The sequence below is a fragment of the Dendropsophus ebraccatus genome, chromosome 7, assembly GCF_027789765.1.
Source record: "Dendropsophus ebraccatus isolate aDenEbr1 chromosome 7, aDenEbr1.pat, whole genome shotgun sequence".
In the NCBI taxonomy this organism is placed as follows: Eukaryota; Metazoa; Chordata; class Amphibia; order Anura; family Hylidae; genus Dendropsophus; species Dendropsophus ebraccatus.
Genome location: NC_091460.1, coordinates 100,691,800 through 100,711,020, shown reverse-complemented (window position 1 = coordinate 100,711,020; position 19,221 = coordinate 100,691,800). Strand labels below are relative to the sequence as shown.

Here is a 19,221-nt window from a genome sequence, read left to right as displayed (position 1 = left end):
GTGAATAAGGCAAAGATATAAAGCAGATTCTCCTGTGTGTGTGTGTGTGTGTGTGTGTGCGCGCACAGTGTATACAGTCAGTCTCCAGCCACCATGTCTTGAACTCAGAACCAGACTAGATGGAGCAGGTGGTCTTTTCTGCTGACAATCTTCTATGCTTCTAAAACTAAATATTCACCATACACACAGAAACACTGCTAACAATGACAGATACCTGTGATATAGAGGTCAGACATACAGTAGGCCCAGATTTATCAGCTATCAGCAACCGCGCTCCTGAATTATCACGGCTCCACAGGAACTTACCGCTCAGCAAGTTAGTGACTGCAGCGGTGTCCCTCCTCCATCACTGATTGGCTAAGTGGGCATTTCTAAGGGTCCTACTACATGGAGCGATTTTTAACCATTAACGAAGATAAACGATCGTAAACAAGATTGTTTATCGTTAACCTGAAATCGTTCACCATATTACACAGAATGATTGTCGTTAGTTACGGTCGTTACTACGATTGTTTATTCCTTCTGATCCCAGCAAAACAATGAACAATGTGCAATTCCACTGAACGATTAGTGAAAAAAATGCGGAACGAATGTGGCATTACAGGGAACGATTAATGATAATTTTAGGTTCAGATCTAAAACAACGATCGACATACAAACTATTTTTTGATCATTGCCTGCAATTACACAGAACGATTATTGTTTAAATTCGAACTATATAACGATTTTTTGCACGATAATTGTCCCATCTAACAGATTATCAGCCAATGATTTGAAGCCAAAGCCAGGAAAGGATTTAAAAAGAGGAAAATCTCAGGCTTTCCTTTATGACCTGATTTCTGTTTATAGTCTGTTTCTGGTTTTGGCTTCAAATCTTTGGCAGATAATCTTTCTGTGTAAATGGAACCTAAAGAAGGGCTGTGACCTTGTAGGATAGGGAGCTCGGAAGGGGACCATGAGCTGTGACGCTGCCCTGCAGGGGCATGGTGACCGGTAAATAGGACTTCATTATGATCCCACACCCTGTTCCCCCTGGATTTTTCACTGTTGCCCAGAATACCCCTTTAATTTCTGCCTCCCTCTCTATCAAACACACACATACACTCTGCTACAGCGTGCGCGCACACACACACACAGCCTGCTGCAACCATAGCACCCTGAAGAAAAACACACAATCTTCTACCAGAGATAAAACACCACTGATCGAGAATACAGTTTACTGCTACATAACTTATGGCTTCTCCTCCTTCTCTATATTACACAGGATATCTTCATATTACACAGGATATCTTCATATTACACTGCTGCTCATATACAATCATCTAGGAATAGAACAGCACAGATCTCCCCCCACACAATGGACTCTTCCAGCTCAGAAACAAACTGCCAAACAGTGACTGTGAACTTTTCCCCGACCACTCTCATCTAATAGAGTCAGTGCTTTATTACTGATATATGAAGGAAACTTAATGTATATGAGAATGGGTTTTTCTAGTTTTAAAGTGTACCTGTCCTTATAACTTTCAAAATCTAAATCAGCAGTAGATGTGATATAAAGCAAGTTTGCAATTTACTTTCATTATTTTTTTTTTTAGCTATCCTGGAAAAAACGGCACTTCTCCATTTTTCCAAATAATGTACTTGTTCAAGGACAAGTTAAAAGCATTTTGAGCAAACAACAATAAATTAAATTTTACAGACCATAAAAAGTTTATGCCCACCAAGTCAAGTCACTTAAGCAGAAGCACATGCACAGTCACTGTTTGCAGAAGCTTCTCACTTTACAAGCCATGTTAAGTTAACCCATTTACTTATTCCGAGCTCTGTTCAGGCAACTGTAGTAAGTAGAATACTGCCAAACCCAAGCAGGGCCTGGGCAGCAGCTTGGTGGCAGAGAGAAAGCAGTTTCTAAAAGCTCAGGCGCAAATTTATCCAGGATAAGAAAGACATCAGAAAAAAGTCCCTTTAAATGGTCACTGAACTTTTAAATAACTTCCCTTCAGTTGATAGCCTAAGTGATTCCTAAAATTCCAATAAATCACTTCATTTACAAAAAATGACTCCTTATTCTAGAAAAACAGCTTAAAGGATACCTTCACACAGAATGACTCGCAGCAGAAATCTCGCTGAGAGTTTTGCAGCTATATCCGCTACGAGGTCAGGTCCTGGCAGGTCCCTGTGCATACATATCTTTCAGACCGCTGCGAAAATGTAATTCACCCGCCCCCTTAACCCCTTAATCGGCTCCCGCTGTGTGTATACATTACGGGTGGATTAGAGTATATATGCACAGGGAACTGCTAGAACCTTACCTCGTAGCGGAACTCACTGCAAAACTCGGAGCGAGATTTCCGCTGCGAGTTGCCCTGTGTGAAGGTATCCTTAAAAGGGGAACTTCAGTGATCTCCTAAAATGCACAAAAATGCATATAGGTACACTAACCAACCCCCCCCCCCCACCGATTGTTGGACACCTTTTCCACTTGTCTATTCCCCACATTCAAACTTTTACAAATGATCCCAGTTTAACATTATAGAACTCAGCAGGATACTACATCTCCCAGCATGCATTGCACCTCAAAACAAACTGCCGAGTACCTGCCCTTGTCTTGTATTACCTGCCCAACACTGGCTCCATCTGCTTCTGATTTGCACTGTAAACACAGTATCTCTCTCTCTCTATCTACATAGACAGATGATTAAAGAGAGAGAGATGAAACAGTATGGAAAGCAGATCACTGATCTTAGGGACACCAGCTAAAGAAAACACTGTCATTGGTTAAAGTGCTCAATACAGTGAAATCCTAGTTGCATTGCTCCATAGGAAATACAAATATGTAAAATAATGGTCCATGGAGCCTCATTTTAGTGTCTCAAAACACAGGACTAGCCAGATATCCCTCTGGGAAGGGCCCAGCCAAGGAGTGACTCCTGCAGGGACACCACCAAAACCACCATATTAGGTGGCCCTACAAGTCAATGGAATGACAAGGTCTCCATCCACAGACAAATGTTTCTCCCTTAACCAGCTGTTTGTGGATGGCTATCAGGCCTTGAGACGTGCAGAGCGCAGGAGAACACCGGGAACATGGAGAAGTAATATATTAGCTGTTAAATCGTCAGCAGTCAACGGCCGCTGATTTTAGGTCTGGACCTAAAGAAACGATCAGCTGATTTCATTTAATTGTCTGATCGCTGTCTCTATAATGCTGCGTTTACACGTAACGATTATCGTGCGAATTTGCGTGATAACGGTCGAATTGGAACGATAATCGTACGTGTAAACGCAGCGAACGATCGAACGACGCACGATAAATCGTACATCGTGATCTTTCATCAGGTCAGCAAATCGTCGTTCATCGTACGCAAAAAATTCGCAAATCGTTCCGTGTAAACAGTCGTTCGCCGATTTAACTAATGTGTGAGATAGGCTTAAACGATCGCAAAACGATCGCAGTGCGAATTTTCGTACGATATATCGTACCGTCTAAACGCTGATCGTTATAAAAAAAAAATCTTAAATCCGACATCGCTAATCGTACGATCGGGCCAATAATCGTTACGTGTAAACGCAGCATTACACGGAGTGATAATCGGCCAAATGGGGCCAATTCGGCCGATTATTGCTCCATGTAATGGTGCAATTACACAGACAGATTTATCTGACAGATCTTTGAAGCCAAAACCAGGAACAGACTATAAACAGGGATCAGGTCACAAAGGAAAGACTGGCATCTATCCTCTTTTCAAATCCATTCCTGGCTTTGGCTTCTAAAATCTGTCAGATAAATTTTTCTGTGTAAACGCACCCTTATAGGACCCTTAATTTATAGGTGTGGATTAAACAGATTTACTGTAAATCTTTCTTATCTAGCGTTCCACTTTAAAGGCTTGGTCTCTAGGTGTGATCACTTACGTGTCCAATCTGCTGTCCAATGCATGTTAAGGGAAATCAGTGTCTAATACCAGCTTCAGTATGGTAAAAAAAAAATTACAGGTTGTGGGGAAATGCTGCACACCTGCATGTGTAAGTGTTTACAGCACCTGCACAGTTCAAGCAAGGCTTCCCTCTAAGGCGCCATTCACACAGAGCAAAACTTGTGGAATCCCGCCAGCCTCCCTGTCATAATGGCAGTCAATGGGAGGCTCGCGCGCCTCCTCTCTCCCTGCTGAAGAATGGACAGTTTTGCTCCGTTTGAATGGAGCCTCATGTCAGCATCAGCAAAGGAGAAAGGAACCACTGTGTGTTTGTTTTGGCAAACAGCCCAGCTCTGATCCCACACCATGAAATGAAGAGATTGAAAAATTAGTTGTGCTCAATATCAACAAAGAGAGCACCAAAATCACACGACAAGTCTTCGAAAAGCTTTTGAAACAATAGGTATGCTTTAATAGTGGGTTCATGTGTGTAGATACTAAAAAAAGTGAGCACTTTTGTATGTAACCAAATTCAAAACTGGGTGCTACAAACATGCCAAAACAAATTCAAAACAGAAAAAGGAAGAAAAAAGTGGGCATGTATAAGTGAATGTGCACACAAAATTACTGGGACCAATACAAAATTTATTAGACAGACAGCACAAAGAACATAAAAACATGTGCAGTCCTCTGGGTAAGGATACAATAAATCCACAAAACAAGGGCCAGGTACAATAATGCAACAAATGATGGTAATAAAGAGATATATTTACCGTACAACCTATATACTACTGAGCCCCGTCTTTCAGTGGATTGGAGATACCCCCCGCATGTTGCTGCTGCCCCGCAGCTTTGTCAGGCATTCCTGACGTAGCTGCAAGGCAGCAGCGACACACATGGAGTATCTGTAATGAATCCCTCCACTGTTTTTTGATGTGACCAGATCCTGAGGTAGACTGTTCCACACATTTGCAGGTAAAGGAGGCTTGTCCTCTACAGAGAGACTGAACTTTTTTTCTCCAGGCGGAGGGAGTCCCCTCTTGTCTTTTGAGGGGGTTTTACCTGGATATATTTTTATCGTATTGTTAGGCCATTTAAGTACTGAAGGTACCACTATGCCTTAAAAAAAAATTGTATATAACCTGGTTGGTGCCACGTGGATCGGGACAGTGTGATCGAGACATTTTTCAAACTGCTAGCCGTTTCCAGCCATCTGTGCTGGTTTCTCGATCTGCAATTAGGCCCACTTGGTGCACCAGAGGTTGCCCAGTTGACCGATATCCCCTCCCCTCGGTGACATGTCTCCTTTAGATCATCTCTGGCTGTGTCACCGAGGGGAGGAGATATCGGTCAACTGGGCATAGCTGCAGTTCACCGAGGGACCCAATTGCAGATTGAGAAAACAGTGCTGATGGCGGGAACCAGACGTCAGTTTGAAAAATGGACCGCGCCACTGGGATCTGTGTGTCGGCACCTACCAAATTTTTGATTATATGCCCCCCCATAAACATCTCTTCTCAAGATTAAAACATTTAATTCTTTCAATCTATCCTCTAAGACGCCCCTTACAAACACCTAGTTAACTTTATCGCTTCAGGTCTAAGGTATTTTGTGTTTTTAGAACCACAGATTAAAGGAGAAGTCCGTCCAAAAGCATTTTTTGATTTGTTATTACTTATGGAAAGTTAGACAATTTCCTAATGTACATTAATTATGAGAAATGCACATATACTGCTATTTCCCTTAATTTAGTAGATCATGGAGACTTCAATTTCTCTAAAATAAGTGACGTCACGAACCGGGGTCTAATTCCTATGGAGTGACCAGCAGGGGGCGCAGTATATGTAAAAGCCTATAGACTGTATTGAAGTCAAATGAAAGGCACTGAGCAGTGAGGGAGAGAGGTGCTGGTACATCTAACTACCTCCTCCCTCCCTTCCTGCACAGTGCTGTGGGACAGATACACACTACTACTCCTCCCATTATCTGCTCATAGTATGAGCAGATAATGGGAGGAGTAGTACTAGGAAGATCCCCAGCAAACATCGCCCGCACCGCCGCACAATATCTCCCGGATCTAGCCCCCAGCCTCCCCCAATGCCGCATAGCTGCTGCCCCCGCCGGTAACTTCCTGGTCCCCAGCCATCGCACACTATCTCCCGGATCTGGCCCCCAGGCTCCCCCACCGCCGCATAGTTGCTGCCCCCCGCCAAAGGGAACGACCTGGCCCCCATCACCAGCCCGCAGCCTCCCCCACTGCCGACCCCGCATCCCGGATATCACCCCCAGCAGCTCTCATCATCCGGGACGTGGGGTCAGCAGTGAGCTGGGAGTCCGGTACCTGCAGGGAAGTGAGTAGGACGTGCGGCATTGGGGGAGGCTGCGGGCCAGGTTGTTACCGCCGGCGGCGGGCAGCAGCTAAACGGCGCTGGGGGAGGCTGGGGGCCAGATCCGGGAGATAGTGTGTGCGGCGGCTGGGGACCAGGATGTTACCGGCGGGGGCGGCGGGCAGCAGCTATGCGGCGGTGGGGGAGGCTGGGGGCCAGATCCGGGAGATAGTGTACCGCGGCTGGGGACCAGGAAGTTACCGGCGGGCAGCAGCTATGCGGCGATGAGGAGGCTGGAGGCCGGATCCGGGAGATAGTGTGCGGCAGTGCGGAGAGTGCAGGGTCCGTGCAGGCGATGTCGGCTGGGGATCTTCCTAGTACTACTCCTCCCATTATCTGCTCATACTATGAGCAGATAATGGTAGTAGTAGTAGTAGTGTGTATTTGTCCCACAGCACTGGGCAGGGAGGGAGGGAGGGAGGAGGTAGTTAGATGTACCGTCACCTCTCTCCCTCCCTGCTCGGTGCCTTTCATTTGGGGAGCAAGTGTCCTTGTTCCCCAAATTATCTCATACACATAGTTCATTATCCCGCACACCTAGTCTACCAATAAAGTGTAGTTTTCACATTACATTACAATTCCCATAGACTTCAATACAGTCCATAGGCTTTTACATTTACTGCGCCCCCTGCTGGCCACTCCATAGGAATTACACCCCGGTTCGTGACGTCACTTTTTTTTTTATAGAGAAATTGAAGTCTCCATGATCTACTAAATTAAGGGAAATAGCAGTATATGTGCATTTCCCATAATTAATGTACATTAGGAAATTGTCTAACTTTCCATAAGTAATAACATATCAAAAAATACTTTTGTCCGGAGTTGTCCTTTAAGAAGGAGCCGGCAGGAGAGTTTATGTGACTATTCAAGGACACAGCCCAGCCCATATGACTAGCAGTAGGTAATCTGCATGCAGTGTGTACATGAAAATAACTCTTTATTGCATTATGTGGCAGGAACAATTATAACCGCAGAACCATAATCAACTTTCTATGTTGCAGCGCATCTAAAATAAAATAGTAATGTCACAAGTAGTGTTACGCAGACTTGCCGAACTGTTCAGGTTCATCAATGTTCTCCAAAACCGAACATTCTCAACTTTGAATGCCACCCTAGGGCTGTAAAGAAAAGATAGATACAACCTACGGCTGCATCCATGTTTTCCAGGACTTCCTAGGGAAGGATTAAACTTATCCAGCCACCCAGTTTTGAGCCGTTTTTCTCTCTTAGGCCTTAGGCCCTAATTACACGGAGCAATAATCTGCCAAATGAGGCAGATTCAGCAGATTATTGATCTGTGTAAAAAGACAACGATCAGCCAAAGAGAATCATCAGCTGATCACTGTAGTTTAAACTTGCTTAAAAATCATCAGCCACTGTCCGCGCATTGCTATCTGTACTGGTGCACAGCTGACGGCTGGTGCCACTGTAAAAATAATGATGTTTATGCAAAAGCCAAAAAGACAGATATGACTGCACATCGCACTCATGGTTGTCACGAAAGCTTGTTCAGCTACATTAAAAACCAACATCAGAAGTTAGTATATAATTTGATCAAACAATATTGCCTCATGTACCAACGCGCAGGTCTCTGATACACATGAGTCCCTAACGAAAAAACATCACTGTTCCGGTTAGCGAACACAGTCCCCGCAAAGTGTGCGCAAAGCAGAGAAGGGGGGCCACGGAATAGCCTGCAACCCCAATGTCACAGGGCCAAACCCCAAAGGGCCCCCCTGAACCCCGCCGGCGGAGAGAGTGGGCATCAAGCACACTCCTCCTGGTAAGACCCACATGACCGCAATCAGCAGGAGACACCTGTGCACACATGACTAGTACCTCCTATTTTTCCCATTCTACCTGCAGGAGTAATGGGGAGTGTTTTAGACCTTGTTCACACTGGTGTTACTTGTTGACAGCTTTTTCCGTCGGCTGTGCCTGCTGGGTTTTGGGGGGGCCCTTGGGGATTGGTCCTGTGACAGTGGGGTTGCAGGGCCGTTCTATGGCCTTCCTTCCCTGTTTGTGCTCGCTTTGCGGGGATAGTGGTCCCTGACTAACACGGTGGTGAGTTAGCGTAGGGCAGGGGTGGGGAACCTCCGGCCCGCGGGCCGCATCCGGCCCCTGACACCTCCGGATGCGGCCCGCGGCTCCCCTGTGACATGCGCCGCTCTAGAGGGGAAGGAGCCGGCATTCACAGCATCGTCCTGTGTCTGTGACAGCTGCCAGGAGGATGCTGTGAGTGCCGGCTCCTTCCCGAGCAGAGCGGCGCACATCTTCTGTCTCCTGCAGTTCGCGGCTCTCCTGTGATGTGCGCCGCACTGGTGAGGCAGGAACCGGCATACACAACATCTTCCTGTGTCTGTGCCGGCTCCTTCCCCAGCAGAGGGGCGCACGTCTTCTGACTCCTGCGGGCCGAGCGCGATGACGTCATTTCATTGCGCGCCGCCTGCAGGAGAAGACCGGCACAGAAGAGAGGAGGGAGAAGAGGACCTGGGCAGCGTGGGAGCGGAGGAAAGGTGAGTGGGATGTTTATTTTTTTTTATTTGGGGCAGGCACTGGGGGGTTAACTAGGCCACCAGGGACATGACTGAGGGGGTTAAGAAGGCCACCAGGGACATGATTGAGAGGGTTAAGAAGGCCACCAGGGACATGACTGAGGGGCTTAACTAGGCCACCAGGGACATGACTGAGGGGCTAACTAGGCTACCAGGGACATGACTTGGGGGCTAACTAGACTACCAGGGACATGACTGGGAGGTTAACCAGGCTACCAGGGACATGACTGGGGGGCTAACTAGGCCACCAGGAACATGACTGGGGGGTTAACTAGGCTACCAGGGACATGACTGGGGGGCTAACTAGGCTACCAGGGACATGACTGGGGGCTTAACTAGGCTACCAGGGACATGACTGGGGGCTTAACTAGGCTACCAGGGACATGACTGGGGGGATTAACTAGGCCTACCAGAGGCATCACTGGGGGGGGGGGGGTAATTAGGCTACCAGGGACATGACTGGGGGTTAACTCAGGCTACAGGGTATCACTAAGGATTCACATCAGGTACAAGGGGCATGACTGGGGGTTAACTACAATAGCAGGGGCATTAGGGGAACAATACTTTGCCTTGTCCCGGGTGCTGCAAACCCACGCTACCCTGTTGCGCACGGTATGCGGCCCTCAAATCATTTTATAAATGCCCGACTGGCCCTCGACATGGAAAAGGTTCCCCACCCCTGGCGTAGGGACTCATGTAAACCAGGGGACCTGCACGTGGTACATGGGGCAATATGGTTTGATCAAATTATATTCCAACATCCTGGCGTTGGTTTTTAAATGTAGCCGAGAGGCATTAGTCACAGCCATAGGTGTGAGCTGCAGTGCTCCTTTCTCTCCTTGTCCGTAATGACGTTTATACTTACCTATTTTCCCCAGTTGTCCTGCAATCTTTCATCTGTGTTCCCTGCTCACGCTTCTGGCCCACCCTGATCAGTGACAGGCCACTTAGCCAATCACTGGCTGCAGTGCTGTCCTGTCTCAAACAGTGACTGGTTAAGCAGCTTGTCACTGAAGAGACTGGGCCAGAAGCGTCGGCGCTGAGAGGGAACACGGCGAAAGACTGCAGGACAACAGGCAAGTATAAATGATATTATTTTTCATGTAAAAAGAAAAGGGTTGCACAACATTGTGTGTGTGTGCATATATATATATATATATATATATATATATTTTATTATTATATTATATTATATTTTATTATTATATATTTTTATGCAATTGCAGTTTGTCCAGCCAATCTGGACACTGATTTGAGCCTGGTTTCTATACAATAAAGATTTCTCTTAATTCAAAGCAGTTAGAAGAATAAAAATAAAATTACCTGATTTATGACATAAACACCATAGTCAAGTTGTTGCCGCTGCAAAATGGGGTGCATGTAATGTAGCCAGTACTTGAGATGTTCATCACGGTTTCTAAATGGTATAATAAGGGCTACTTTTTGCAGTGCCTTACAATCCTTTGGCTTGTATCGACCACCTTCCTTCACTTCTGAGTTGGTCTTCCTCACTTCTTCCAGATCCACAGATACTGAAAACTCTATCCTTAGTGGGCCCACTAAAATGTAAAATCACAATTCTCATTTACAATTTTGACTTTTACTTTTGACAATGAATGCAACAAATATCTTTATGTAAGGGACAAAAATACACCAGCTGCAGTACCCTGGTGCCGCTGCTAAACCAGGAAAAGAGCCAACTGTTTCCAGCTCAGTACTCGGTGTAGTGTGGGCACCGAGCAGCTTATTTGTAGGGAAGCTTAATGTCAGCACTTTGCCGATCAACTAATGATTAGCCTATTGTGTGGCTATAAGGCTGAGCTCAGGTCACAATTCAATGCAGACAGACCTGGCAGTTGTTTGTAATTTATTATGCCGTTGTTCACACCTCCCACCCCTTCCTGTGAGTAGCATTCCTGAAGGCTCTATTACACTGAACTACAGCCTTACTTGTCTGATTACCGACCATTCATGTCGATAATCATTTAGTGTAATAGCACATGTTGACATGAATGAAGTCGGCTGATCATGGTCTTTCTGCATGTTGAATGATGTGTACAGCGAAGGTCTGCTGGCTGTCGATCCATGTAATAGGAGCTTTGGCTGCAGACCGCCGGTGACTTCAAAGGGGTGTCTGAACGATCTAAGGATCAGACCTACGGCTGCTCCCTGTCTGTGCGTATAATAGATAATCATACAGCCCTTGCCCTGTATATAGGAAATAATAAAGTTATATACTAACCTCTTATGGCTCCTCAATGTCCTCTAGGCTGTTCCATGCTCATCGCAGCCGCCACTGCCACATCTGAAGCAGTCTCTGAAGTGACAGCTCGCTCAGCCAATCACTGACCGAGACAAGACAGCACCAGCCGGTGATTGGCTGAGCGGCCAGTCAATGCACAGGTGGCTTCAGACATACCAGCAGCGGCTGCGATGAGCAGGGAACAAGCAAACGGGACACCAGGGAGTTTAGAGAGGTAAGTATAGTGTTTATTGTTTTATAACAAAATAACATGAATTCATATGTATAGAACCTACTCACCATCCTTTGTTGAACTTGATGCACATGTGTCTTCTTTTAACCATACTAACTATGTAACAATATCAGCCCCCAACTGTACACCTCCTACTACACAGAGCAATGTGCCCTCGGTGGCCGATGATTTTTAAACTGGGTGAAAGATAATGATCAGCTGATGATCGGCTCCTCGGCTGATCGTTGTCTTTATTACACAGGGTGATATCTGCCTGATTGGGACTTAAATAATATGAGTGCTACACTTCAGACACGTAACACAGTATAATTCATACAAGACTACAACACAGCGAGAATCATGCAGTAGGTACCCAAGTGTTCGGCCAGACAAATGGCAGGGCACGGGGGGGTGTCAACAATAAACGCCACTAACTTACCTTTCCACGTGCCTGTGATCCGCAGGGCTCCGGTATGTTCTGTGCTGCCAATGTCACGAGCTGGCTGATGGACTGGCCGATCAGCCAGTCATTGACTGGGGCAAGACGCAGCTCCAGTCACCAATTTTCTAACGGGATGTCAAGCAGGTGGGATGGGCATTCTCCCGAGTCTTGACGTAATCACAACTCTGAAAAAATGCCCCAGGGCTGATCAGATGACAGATCGGAGGCACGGGGAGATGCAAGTTAGTGCTGTTTGTTGTTTTCCCTCTGTGCCTTGCCATTAAAAAAAAACAAAAACAAAAAAAAAACACTGAGGCCGGACTTCTCCTTTAAAGCCTCACCCAGTCCACTGCTCACCAGACTAAAACAGAACACATCAGAAAGAAAGTTAACCCCTGTCTTCTCTGCACAATTTCTACAAGACAGTTTCAGGAACATGCAAAAAATATCCTACAGACTGACGAACAGCGATGCAAATGTGTGTCCTGTTTACTGCGTCTGAGGTGGTAATGAGTCAAGCGGTGCTATAAGTTATATACAAGAACAAACCTAATAGTGATAAGATTCCACAATTCAGTTTCTCTTTCCTGTCTTGATAACAGAAAAATGGAACATACCAGATCTCTCCCTTGATTTCAATGTTTTTTTTTTCTTTTTTTTCTTGTGTTCCTTTTTTTTTGGAGGGACCTATAATTTGTTTATGAATAAATGTTTTGTCTGTCTAAAAACACGAATGGAAAGTGTACATTAGTTTTTTACTTTATTATTATAGTCAATAATGACAAATCTAAGCAGAAGGTATTTCCGTTTAAGTCCGTTTGCAAGTCAGGCTGGGTTCACACTGCGTTTTCTGATTTGATCCTTTTTTTTTTTTTTTTTTTTTTTTTTTTAATAATGGAAGTCAATGGAAAAACAGGTCCAAAATGATGGCACACAGTCGCATCAGTTTTGCATCCGTTTTTCCCCATAAACCAAATCCGTTAAACAAAAACACAGTGGTAACCCAGCCTTATCCTTTACCATCATTATTTTCTATTTTTTACTGAGTATGAGCAGAAGAGGTGAGAAACCAGGAAGGAATATAAACTGATGTGGAAACGGATGCCGACTGAAGCAAACAGATGTACAAAAGTCAGTTATTTATGCAAGTGAAAGGTTAAAAAAATAAATAAATCATGATTTTGCAATCTGTTTGTGCTTATCCCTTCAATATTTAACATGAAAGGATCCGTTCGTAAATGAGACAAACGCAGGTGTGAATCCAGCCTAAGCTGCTAATGGTTTCTTGGTAGTAAATGGTTTTCTACATCGCACAAAGCAAATCAAAGCAGAAAATAAAATAAAGTGTTAAATGTAATAGGGGGTGCTAAATGTTACATATCATTAGCATGCAGCCAATGGGAAATATTTTAGAGATGACCCCTGAATGTATTCCTGTTTTATAAGTGCGGCAAACAATGTCTGCTCACATGACAATGGTGAATACTACAATTTCCTGTGTGAAAACGGAAGCAAGGGTGGAGGAGGTGCTGACAGTCACATAACAGAATGCACCAGAAAATAAAGATAGAGGACGAAAACACAGCTGGATCTTTCAGACCAATAGTTTTATTAAAATAGGGTTATCTCAGCACAAGGCATTTAGAGGTTTAGCCTCCATGACTACAAAACCACATGCCTGATCCTACGTTCACACCCAATTTCGCCATCTATGGCAGGCCCTCGGGCACATTAGATCACTGGCTGATCCTGCTTTGGTGACATCTTACATTACATTGCAGTTTCAGGCAGAAGTAAATGCTGGATCATGTGACGCATATACCATTTAATATCAACAATCATTGTTAATTTCAACCTATAGGTAAAAACACGATAAGGTATTGCAGTCTACATAGGTGCGGACATCCAATGGAGCATAAAAGCTGAGGGTGAGACACTATGCCTGCTTTTGTAAAATATCTCAATATAGGTACAATAATGCAGAAATCATAATAAAACACAGCAAAACCTTTCAAAACCACCCCTTTGAGAAAGCAACCTTCCCATCTGGCGACTTTTTTCTATGAGTTTTTTTATACACACTTAAGCCCTCTCTGGAGAGTCAGGGGTCCCTTAATACGAATAAACTCCAAACCCACAGGCCGTAGCCCGGGGTAAAAAACCCCTTTAATTATTATCACCCCCCTAGTAAAAGTTAACTTTTATTACGTATCTTTAAAATAAATATGTGAACTTCTTTAAAACCACAACACACCCAGTACTCCTATCACTAGCTAATACTAGATGATATATAGGGATATAACTATCCTCTCTAACTAACTATATCAATCACTATCACAGTCTGCAGTCCTGTATAGAAGGTAACTAGGAGATACTGGATGTCTGCTATTTAAAACCACAAATAGTGCCCCCTCTCTACATGTTTCGTTGCCACAGCAACGTCATCAGGAGAAAAATTAGGCAACACTTGCTGCTGGTACTGGCCGATATTTATATCCACATCCAATTAGCTAGTATCATAGTACCGCCCCAAACACTCACCATGGTACACCAATAAGATCTTATTTTATTATAAAGAGACTCGCCCCCTCTATCAGATTGGTGGGCTAAAATGGACACACACGCCCACCTACTCACCCTCCAATCATCTCCATATGACACAACCCTGCATCATCTGAGTATCAGCGTCACGTGATCCATTGCGGTCACATGACTGCTACTATCGCGGAATCACTTCCGGGTTCCCAGTGTCATGTGATTACGCTGTGTCATCTGAGTCTCAGCGTCACATGATCTAATACACTCACATGACTGCTACTATCACGGAATCACTTCCGGGTTCCCAGTGTCATGTGATTACGCTGTGTCATCTGAGTCTCAGCGTCACATGATCTAATACACTCACATGACTGCTACTATCACGGAATCACTTCCGGGTTCCCAGTGTCATGTGATTACGCTGTGTCATCTGAGTCTCAGCGTCACATGATCTAACACACTCACATGACCGCTACTATCGCGGAATCACTTCCGGGTTCCCAGTGTCATGTGATTACGCTGTGTCATCGTGCATGTCACTGCACTTAGACTATATCCAATGCGCATGACACCTGACTTGGTGCTAAATTACACTCCATAGTCAGTGCGCTTGACACAAACTCCATTGGCAACCCCGTTCTATGTATATAATAATGGTTATAAAAGGTGGATCAGCTAAATAAAATCAAAGATCCGTAATGTTCACAGGGTTAGGAATTCATGCAATATTATAAATATATGCCAATGGAAAAATGGTACACAAAATTAATGCATGACAGTGAACAACGCTAATAGTATATATAAATAAATGTATAAGGGTAAGTATCAAAGTGTATAAGGGTAAGTATCAAATAGTGGATATAAATCAAGCTGTTACACTGATAGTATATATAAATATATGTATAAGGGTAAGTATCAAATAGTGTATAAAGGTAAGTATCAAATGGTGGATATAAAACAAACTGTTATTCTAGGGTCTAAAAACCCAAAAATCTTAGCCAGCCAGCAGTCACTTATCGTTCATCATCATTATTTGAAAGTATTAAGTCTATAACACACTTAGAGGAAAGCAGCAAATGAAAAGCCCTCATTTAATCCAAGAGGTGCTTGACTCTGGAGGCGAAAAATCCATCTCGCCTCCTCTTTTAATAATAATCTGTCAATGTCCCCTTTTCTCGGTCCTAATTTCAGCTGGCAGAGTCCCCAAAATTTGATATCCTCAATTCTCCCACTGTGTCGGTGGCGAATATGTCTAGCCAAAGGCATGTCCGATTCAGTTCTAATGGTACTTATGTGTTTGGACACTCTACGTCTTAATTCCTGAGTCGTCTTACCCACATATAGGCGCGGGCATGTGCATTGCGCTATGTAGATAACATTACTGCTACTGCAGTTCAAAAATTGTCTAACTTCATAGGTTCTCTGGTCTACTGGATTCTCAAATGTTTTGATCTTAATCATGTACTTGCATAGACCGCAATGGCCACATGGAAAGAAACCTTTTACTGCACTTGTTAGCCAAGTACGTGGGACAGATGGCATCTGTAAATGGCTGTGCACTAGCATATCCCTAAGGTTAGGACCCCTACGGAATGTCACCCTAGGATGTCTACTGATCACTGGGGCTAGATCAGAGTCTGCCTCCAATAAATGCCAGTGACGTCTCAAAATTGCCATTATTTGATCAGTGTGTCCATCATAATTGCCAATGCATCTTATCTCTTTCTTGTTGGTCACAGGTCGAGTGTTGTGTAGGAGATGGGTCCTATCTCTATCACATGCTCTACGGTATGCCCTTCGTAGATGTTTACTAGGATAGCCCCTGTTCTTAAATCTCCTATACAAATTCTTACATTCCAACTGGAATTTGGATTCTTCAGAGCAGTTTCGACGGGCCCTGAGATACTGGCCAATCGGAATACTGCGTCGTAAAGAGTTCGGGTGCCAACTTTGCCACTGAAGGAGAGAATTTGTCGATGTAGGTTTGCGATAAATGTCAGTCTGGATCTGGAGGTCATCGTCAATGTATATCTGTAAATCTAAAAAATTAATAGTGCGGCCACCAAATTCATATGTGAAAAGCATCCCAATGTGATTAGTGTTTAATGTGTCAACAAATTCCTGTAGTAAGGACGCATCCCCATCCCAAAGGATGAGGATGTCGTCGATATATCGTGCCCAAAGTAAAATATGTGATGTAAAACAACTCAAGGTCTCATCTCCAAAAACAATCGTGTGTTCCCACCACCCCAAAAACAAATTTGCGTAATTTGGCGCACAAGAAGACCCCATTGCGGTGCCCTGTGTTTGGTGATAGAATTGTCCATTAAACAAAAAATAGTTGTGTGTCAAAATAAATTTTAACAAATCAACAACAAAATCATTATGTGCTTGAAAGTGTCTACTCTTGGTGCTCAAAAAGAACGAGGTGGCATGAAGACCTAAGTCGTGTCTTATATTGCTATATAGACTCTCCACATCCAGACTGGCGAGTACAGTGTTCTCATTTACTGTCAGATCCATAAGTTTCGCAACCATATCCTTCGTATCTTTTATATATGAGGGTAATGCCGAGACCAGAGGTGCGAGAATTTCATCGACATATTTACTTGCTCCTTGTGTCAGACAGTTGTTTCCGGACACAATAGGTCTGCCCCTAATAGGGGTGGTGGACTTATGAGTTTTGGGAAGCGCGTAAAAAGTCGCGATGGTGGGATGTGGATCGAACAAATATTTCTTCTCCTCTTCTGATACCAGACCCCGCTCTCTTGCTGCCATTAATATGGACTTATACTCTACGAGGTAACGGGGTGTGGGATCAGAGTCCAGTTTTTCATACTTGGTATCATCATTCAACAGTGCCAACACCATCCTCACATAGTCCTCACGGTCCATCAAAACAATGTTCCCCCCCTTATCGGAGGGTTTAATTATAATCCCCTCATTCTCCTTTAAGCTAGTCAAAGCCTGTTGTTCTGCCGGTGTGATATTAGAGTGTATTACATCTTGACCTTGAGTTGTTTTACATCACATATTTTACTTTGGGCACGATATATCGACGACATCCTCATCCTTTGGGATGGGGATGCGTCCTTACTACAGGAATTTGTTGACACATTAAACACTAATCACATTGGGATGCTTTTCACATATGAATTTGGTGGCCGCACTATTAATTTTTTAGATTTACAGATATACATTGACGATGACCTCCAGATCCAGACTGACATTTATCGCAAACCTACATCGACAAATTCTCTCCTTCAGTGGCAAAGTTGGCACCCGAACTCTTTACGACGCAGTATTCCGATTGGCCAGTATCTCAGGGCCCGTCGAAACTGCTCTGAAGAATCCAAATTCCAGTTGGAATGTAAGAATTTGTATAGGAGATTTAAGAACAGGGGCTATCCTAGTAAACATCTACGAAGGGCATACCGTAGAGCATGTGATAGAGATAGGACCCATCTCCTACACAACACTCGACCTGTGACCAACAAGAAAGAGATAAGATGCATTGGCAATTATGATGGACACACTGATCAAATAATGGCAATTTTGAGACGTCACTGGCATTTATTGGAGGCAGACTCTGATCTAGCCCCAGTGATCAGTAGACATCCTAGGGTGACATTCCGTAGGGGTCCTAACCTTAGGGATATGCTAGTGCACAGCCATTTACAGATGCCATCTGTCCCACGTACTTGGCTAACAAGTGCAGTAAAAGGTTTCTTTCCATGTGGCCATTGCGGTCTATGCAAGTACATGATTAAGATCAAAACATTTGAGAATCCAGTAGACCAGAGAACCTATGAAGTTAGACAATTTTTGAACTGCAGTAGCAGTAATGTTATCTACATAGCGCAATGCACATGCCCGCGCCTATATGTGGGTAAGACGACTCAGGAATTAAGACGTAGAGTGTCCAAACACATAAGTACCATTAGAACTGAATCGGACATGCCTTTGGCTAGACATATTCGCCACCGACACAGTGGGAGAATTGAGGATATCAAATTTTGGGGACTCTGCCAGCTGAAATTAGGACCGAGAAAAGGGGACATTGACAGATTATTATTAAAAGAGGAGGCGAGATGGATTTTTCGCCTCCAGAGTCAAGCACCTCTTGGATTAAATGAGGGCTTTTCATTTGCTGCTTTCCTCTAAGTGTGTTATAGACTTAATACTTTCAAATAATGATGATGAACGATAAGTGACTGCTGGCTGGCTAAGATTTTTGGGTTTTTAGACCCTAGAATAACAGTTTGTTTTATATCCACCATTTGATACTTACCTTTATACACTATTTGATACTTACCCTTATACATATATTTATATATACTATCAGTGTAACAGCTTGATTTATATCCACTATTTGATACTTACCCTTATACACTTTGATACTTACCCTTATACATTTATTTATATATACTATTAGCGTTGTTCACTGTCATGCATTAATTTTGTGTACCATTTTTCCATTGGCATATATTTATAATATTGCATGAATTCCTAACCCTGTGAACATTACGGATCTTTGATTTTATTTAGCTGATCCACCTTTTATAACCATTATTATATACATAGAACGGGGTTGCCAATGGAGTTTGTGTCAAGCGCACTGACTATGGAGTGTAATTTAGCACCAAGTCAGGTGTCATGCGCATTGGATATAGTCTAAGTGCAGTGACATGCACGATGACACAGCGTAATCACATGACACTGGGAACCCGGAAGTGATTCCGCGATAGTAGCGGTCATGTGAGTGTGTTAGATCATGTGACGCTGAGACTCAGATGACACAGCGTAATCACATGACACTGGGAACCCGGAAGTGATTCCGTGATAGTAGCAGTCATGTGAGTGTATTAGATCATGTGACGCTGAGACTCAGATGACACAGCGTAATCA

The 19,221-nt window shown here is 44.0% G+C and overlaps 1 protein-coding gene across 1 annotated transcript in view; it reads right to left on the bottom strand.

The window, feature by feature from the left end:
- B4GALT1 (beta-1,4-galactosyltransferase 1) overlaps positions 1-19,221 on the bottom strand; it is a 53,388-nt gene that overhangs the window by 18,762 nt on the left and 15,405 nt on the right. The window contains exon 2 of the mRNA XM_069977984.1: positions 10,183-10,418. Coding sequence (XP_069834085.1) covers positions 10,183-10,418 — 236 coding nt within the window. The remainder of the gene's footprint in view (positions 1-10,182; positions 10,419-19,221) is intronic.